This window comes from Humulus lupulus, chromosome 4 (assembly GCF_963169125.1).
Source record: "Humulus lupulus chromosome 4, drHumLupu1.1, whole genome shotgun sequence".
In the NCBI taxonomy this organism is placed as follows: domain Eukaryota; kingdom Viridiplantae; phylum Streptophyta; class Magnoliopsida; order Rosales; family Cannabaceae; genus Humulus; species Humulus lupulus.
The window spans coordinates 78,244,240-78,251,245 of NC_084796.1; the positions used below are offsets into that span (position 1 = coordinate 78,244,240).

At 36.5% G+C, this 7,006-nt stretch overlaps 1 protein-coding gene across 2 annotated transcripts; it reads right to left on the bottom strand.

The window, feature by feature from the left end:
* Nucleotides 1-3,323, bottom strand: LOC133830583 (pentatricopeptide repeat-containing protein At1g59720, chloroplastic/mitochondrial-like). Of its 2 annotated transcripts, none has more exons than XM_062260590.1 (2): nucleotides 2,685-3,323; nucleotides 1-2,562 (listed from the first exon to the last, which is right to left on the bottom strand). In XM_062260590.1, exon 2 carries the CDS (start codon nucleotides 1,580-1,582, stop codon nucleotides 8-10), a length of 1,575 nt encoding a protein of 524 aa, XP_062116574.1. In that variant the 5' UTR covers nucleotides 1,583-2,562; nucleotides 2,685-3,323; the 3' UTR covers nucleotides 1-7. The 2 variants fall into 2 exon arrangements, with proteins under 2 accessions (XP_062116574.1, XP_062116573.1); XM_062260589.1 differs by having other exon boundaries at nucleotides 1-2,487; nucleotides 2,685-3,302.
* Nucleotides 3,324-7,006: the final 3,683 nt, after the last annotated feature.

The window sequence follows — 7,006 nt, forward strand, 5'->3', positions numbered from 1 at the left end:
TTTCATATTAAATCTGGTCTGAAGATGAAGCTCCAATAAAGCTATTCCCAGGCTCTGGTTTCTTAACTTGACAGTCTTTCATAGAATTTCTTACACTGATAACTTCGTTCCACTGCTCTGCACTTGCATACATGTTGGCAAGAAGAACATAATCACTGCTGTGATTTGGTTCTAAATGCAAAAGATGTTTCCTCACCTCCTCTCCAAGCTTCATGTCGCCATGAATTTGACAAGCTACCAGAAGAGTTCTCCATATGATTGCATTGCATTCCATTGGCATACTCGTAATGGATTGGTAGGCCTCCTCCAACAACCCAGCTCGCCCCAAGATATCAACCATACATCCGTAGTGTTTTATGGATGGTTCAATGTTGTAGTCTCTGCTCATAATATCAAAGTATCTTCTGCCTTCGCTGACCAGCCTGCCATGGCTACAAGCAGACAAAACTCCCACGAAAGTGACATTATTCGGTCTCTCAACTTCTAACATTTTTGAAAATAATGACAATGCCTCGTCTACATTCCCATGTGTAGCAAGTGCTAGAATCATCGTGTTCCATGATATCAAATTCTTCCTCTTCATGTTGTTGAATGTTTCATAAGCTTCTTCTAACGCTCCGCACTTTGCATACATGTGAACAAGCGAATTTGACACTGAGATGACATCGCCGAATCGAGTTTTATTAACATAAGAATGAACCCACCTCCTAAAATCCAATGCTCCCAATGCAGAACATGCTGAGAGAATCACAACAAAGATAGCATCGTCAGGCTGTGTACCACTCTTGAGCATTGTCAAGAATTGATGCACGGCCTCCTTGTGCTTTTCACAGTAGACATGGCTATCGAGAATTGTGTTCCAAGAAACTAAATCTGGACTGGGCATTTCAACAAATAGTTGGACCACATTTTGAATATCTCTAAACATGTCGTACATATGAATGAGAGTGTTCCGCACGAAGACATGAGAGTCCAAACCATGTTTTAGACAAGAACAATGCATCTGCTTGCTCAAAATATCTGATCCCAGTTGCCCACAAACCTTAATCAAGAAAGTGCATGTGAAACTATCTACCATTCCTCCTTTCTCTTGCATTTTCTTATACAATTCAAATGCTCTTTCAGGCTGATTAGTCTTACCGAATCCCCTAATCATAGTGTTCCAAAGAAACCCATCTGGGTTTTCCACCGAATCCAAAACCAGTAACGCATAATCCAAATCCCTGCCTTCACCAATCGCACAAAACTCAACGATCTTGCCCATAACAAAGAGGTCTTGCTCAAACCCAGCTCGAATAATGCGTCCATGGATTTGGTACAAATCTTTCATGGTGGAACAAAGCTTGAAAAGGGACATAACCCTTTGAAGCTTTTCAAAAACAGTGCCATTTGGGGCTATAGCAACTCTTCTAGGAGAAGAGAAAGAAGAGAAGCTGAGATTTGAAAAGTACGAAAATGGAGGAAGTGACTGTTTTGTTTTGCACTGATAACAAAGAAGAGCTACTAATTTTGAATTTTGGCGGGTAAGGTGACCAACGGTCAAAATAACTAACTGAAAAATTGTCTTGTTGGTCGTGATCATAGTTTTCTCCAAGATTTTTCGTTAATGTATTGTGGTATCAATATATTCAAAGGCTTATGTATGCTGCAAATCAGTAATAAAGGGTAGCTTGTAGTACCCATTGATTGTGATTTCATTAAATGTCACGACTTTGTCTGGAATCTTAACGTTGCCTTTTTTATGTTGCCCTGCTAAAGTATAAAATCCTTTCACCAAAGGAATGACTGCAAGTCTAGGATCCAGCATACGTTACGATTGCCAACCCCTTGAACGAACTATGCTTTCAATATCAGGGAATTGCTCTTCATACAACTTAAAATATCTCTTTGGTACTAAGGATTTTCCAAGGACTTTGGTTGTATATTGAGTAAAAAGGTCTCCAGAAGGAAATTGTGATTTGTCAAAAATGACGGTGGTTGGTGTAGGTGGATCTTTTCAAGCATGCTTAGAGGGCATGTTGTCTGAACCCAATGCAAATTATTCTATATGTTCAAAGCTCACCACAAAGCAATAAGTTCCCACCACTCTCAATGTTTAATCACTTGTAGCAATATTCTTAATAGGCAACAACACCCAGCCCAAAAATCACTAATTTGTTAATTCCAAACTCAACACAAGCAGTAATAGTGTACCCCTTCCAAAGTTCAATTACCATATGAAATATAATCTCATTAAGCAACAACTCAACCAATGAAGAATAACCAATTTTCAATACTATATTGAGAGCTTAAATCCAAATTTAACTTGCACAAATTAGCTCTCAAACTGCCTAGTTCAATCAACAAAACGATAATCAAAACAAACATACATATCAACATAGTTCATCACTCAACAGACCCAGAATCGATTCCAAAGCAATTCAACCACAAAGACAACCCCTAAATTGATGATTCATACTCCATAGGTGCCACCAATAATAACTTCACCTGCTTGTCAAAATAATAGAGATACCAAGAATAAATTTAACCTTGGATTGCACAACGTTGCTGCTATATTCACTCCTTCAACCCCCAAATTTGTCGCAACAAATAATAGACCAACATCAAAATTAAATCACTAAGAAATTGCACCCATGGAACCAAATTGATAACTGAGATTTAGAAAGAAAATTAGAGATGCTCACTCAAATTAAATCTAGGTCGTAATGAGTCACGGGGCTGTAGAGTGGGGTGTTCGCCTGGACTTTGTAAGGTTGCAGATAGAGGAAAATGTCGGTGATGTGATTATAGATGAGTAGGCAAGACGACAGTCGGGCTGAGAGAGGGTTGTGATTGGTGTTGTTGTCTCTGCTAGCGAAAGACAATGGGAAGGGCACCTGGATCTGTGAGATGAGAGCAAGGGAGACCAGAGCTGTGCAATTGGAGAGCTAGCGTCAATCGATGAAAGAGGTTCGTCGCAATGGTGCGTCTGGGAGGATGGTGGGTGGACTGGAGGCAAGAAGGCGGCTGGTTTCTTGTTTAAGAGAATAGGTGACCCAACCTTAAACCATACAATGCTTTCTCTTTAGTTTCTACCTTTTTTATTTTTATTTTTTAAGGAAACAAAAGGCAGTCGCAACACTGAGAGCTCGCATGCTTAGCCAACTTTTTTATTACATAAGACTTCTTTTTCTTTTTGAGATCTCTCTTTTATATATATTAGGTAGAAGCAAATGCATTCAAGTTTGCAATTTTAATCAAATTTGATTTAATTTTTTTTTAAATATATATATATATATAATAGAATGAATTATACTTTTATAATATATATAAATATTTATATCAATAATCTCTACATAGATGACATCTAAACACAACGTTGACATAAATATAAATTTATATAGTAACATGACATATATATAAAATACAATAATATTTAAAAAGAAATTAATAACAAAAATAAAATAAAAATAGAAAAAGTCATAGTGTAGACAATAATATACATGCATAACTATTTTTAGTTTCTAATGTTATCAACAATGTCCTCTGTTGAATTTGATTAAGAAAAAGAATTCCCATCACTTGATAAAAACAAACTATCACAAAAATTTATTAGTTAAAATAAATGATGTATGCTTTTATTATTTTTAAATAAATATGATTTAATTATTTAAAGTATCATAAAATATCTTTAAAATATCATATTTTAATTAATTAATTTATTTTTGTTTAAGCTTATGTTTGTTCTAGTTTTTGAATTTGACAGTGACAACAAAAGATTATATAATATATGTTTAATATAATATTAAATTTATGTTTAATTAAATTTTATTTAAGTTGTAAAATATATAGTTTTATTATTTTTAAATAATTATCATTGTAAATTATCTCAAAAATATCCTTTTTTAATTTGTTTAATTATTTATTTATTTTATTTTATTTAAGTTTAAGTCATGTTTATAATCTACCGTTAAAGTTAACGGAAAAAAATAAAAAACCGTTAAAACCAAGAATTTCCGTTATCTACACACTTTTTATATAGAAGAAATATATTTTTTTTTACAAATCATAAAACAATAAAATAATAAATAAATAAAGCCTTGAGTTGCTTCCCAAGAAGTGCTTGATTCAATGTGTTGACTGTCTTTTTCGCTATCAACGTTTATAAAAGAGGTTAAAGAAATAGCTATATGGACACAAGTTCTTATGTGGTTCAGGTTATAAAAGAACCCTAGTCCACGAGTCTTTAGTATTAGGGAGATTGCAAGCTTGTGGTTGCAAGCTTCTACAGTATCTTCTCAGGCATCGTTTTAGATTGCTCTGAGTACAAGTATTTCTCTCAACAAAAAACTGAACCCTTTACAATGAGACTCCCAGCCCTAATTATAATGGTTGGGGTAATTAATATTAATCATCAACAACTAATGCACATTCTTCCCATAATTGGGGGCATTAATACACTTCAATGCATTGAGCTGCAATGAATAGAGGCTATGGCCCAGGCAAGACTTGCGGGGCCCACTGCAAAAAGGTAACCACTTTACGGGGAACATGCCCCTAGGACTGTCAGGGCATGATGTACGTATTTCCGTGTCATGCGGCGTAGTGGGCATGCGAATTGTCAAGTCGTACATTGACAACACTATTGACGGATCGCCCACAAAGGTTGTCAGACAGTCTTCTAACTTTGAGAACCCGCACCCCTTGACACATTGCTCCACCTTCTAGGTCTGAGAACTAGAACCTCGGGCCTGGGAGGCGATCGAGACACAATACTCCTTGCCATAACTATCCGAGCTAGAGAAACTCTATCTCCGAGACCGAAACTCGGCGACTAACTCACTTGTCCTCCTTGGACACATCCTAACCTAGGAGGACCTTTTCTCTGACTACAAGCCTCGAGAAGTAACATACCCCGAGGATGTCCGCATACATCATAGCCAGCCACTGGGGACTGCCACGTGTCGGTTGTGAGAAAATATGGACAACATTTTCCCCCCAAGTCTCTACTTGTCCTCGGACAGTGGAGACTTCAAATTGAGGGAGATTTTGAGGAGTCCTCGGATAGTAAGCGTTTGGACTTTCGCTGATGTCACTCTTAAAAGCAGAACCACGTGTCCACACCCCATTGTTGGGCCCATCAGTCCATGCATTTAATTAGGGGTCATCTCGATATCCCAAACGTCTACTCTGAGCCCAAGGTGGCCTATCCCAAAGAAAATAATGATTGTGATCCACGCCTTTTGAAACCTGACTGTCGGATTATTTTAGTAAATCTACTCATCCAACGGTCATGAGAGCGTTGCCTCTCTGGTATGTTTTACTAGGTATAAAAAACCCAAAAAAACCTTTAGTCTTTTATTACAACTATTCGAAAATCACGAAACCTCCCAACGCGCTCTCTTCTCTGTAATGACCCAACTACTCTAGACTTTGGACCATTAACGAAAACTATACATAGACCCTAATCTTTAATAGAACTTACAAGTGAAAAAGATCATACTTTATTAAAAACTTGTAAAAAACCAATGTTAAAACTTACATAACTCAAAGCAGGATATGGGATCCCATTGTATTAAAAAGAAAACATATCTTAATTGAAATGAAAAGAAATTACATAAATAGGTGCGGAAAAATTACACATAAACCATAAATAAAAGACTACATCCTCGAAATCGAACTCTCGACTCCTTGAATCCATTCATCACCGATACACATTCTCCCAAGCATCCACGAACCTTACCCGCCACTATAGCTATTTTCCTGCACATATAAACAAAAAGGAATGAGCCTAATGCCCAGCAAGGAAAATCTACCACATAGTTCATATACATAAATTTCATAAGAAATATAAAATCATAACATAACACTTATATCATACACATACTATAATGACCATTATTACTTGGGGTCCCATAGACCAAAGAAGTCATATGCCCATTAGATTAGTGGGGTCCTACTAGCTAAGTAGGTCATATGCCCATAATCTATTTGGGGTCTTGTTAGTCATATGGGTCATATGCCCAAGCCTACATACATACATATCATAACACTTATCATAACTTAAGAAGCATAAGATAACATATAAAACATATAACATATGAATTTCTATCCTATTTTCCTTACCAAAAATACCAGGATAAGAGGACAGAGGTGCGACTTTGGAACACTCCTAAGAACCATTTGAAAAAGAGTGAGTATAGTGAAGAAGAGAAATGAAAGGAATGGAAGGATTAAACCATTGAGAAAAATACTTACCAAAACCTTTTTGCTCAAGAACTTAGATTTCCTAACCAAAATAAAGATTAAGGTTAGAGGCTGAGTAGAAGACTATGAGAACTTAAGATAAAATAAAACCAATGAACTAAGGTGTAGAAATACCTTGAAGACTTGTAGACCAATCTAAACCTCGAACCGAAATACTATGAAACCTTACTTCCCCAAGTGTTTGATAAGCTTATGGTGATCAAGCTTATGATTTCCCCACCCAAGTGTTTACACTCTCACACTCACCTAGCAACTTGCAGCCTCTGAACTTAGAGTAAAAGGTGAATAATGGCTGGGTACTAGGTCCTATTTATAGAGTTTAGGAATGAAAGGATCTTGATTTAACTTGAATAAAAATAATGGCTTTTTAGGTGAAAATAATTTGAATAATCGTTCAGCAAAGGCTGAAGACTCGTTCAAAAAGTTGCTGGACTTATCAAGAGGTTGAATGGCTGAATGGAAAACAAATTCAAAAAGTTTCAAAATAAGCTTAAGGAGGCGATATATCGCCCCCTATAGGCGATATATCACCTGGACCAATATGCCCGAGGCAAACGTGCATCATTTCGTGTTTTCCGTATCTACGTGCTGCGATATATCGCCCCCTATAGCTGCGATATATCGGCATTCGCTGATTATTTAAACACGAAATTACACAATTTTAGCTTAATTCAAATTGAGTAAACAGCCTTGACTAAGCCCTTAAACGTATTCAAAGCTGCTGACTGACCTTAGAGCATTCAAACTTTACCCTTATTAA

Coding starts and splice junctions, on each gene's coding strand:
- LOC133830583 (XM_062260590.1), bottom strand. CDS start 1,582: ATGATCACGACCAACAAGACAATTTTTCAGTTAGTTATTTTGACCGTT.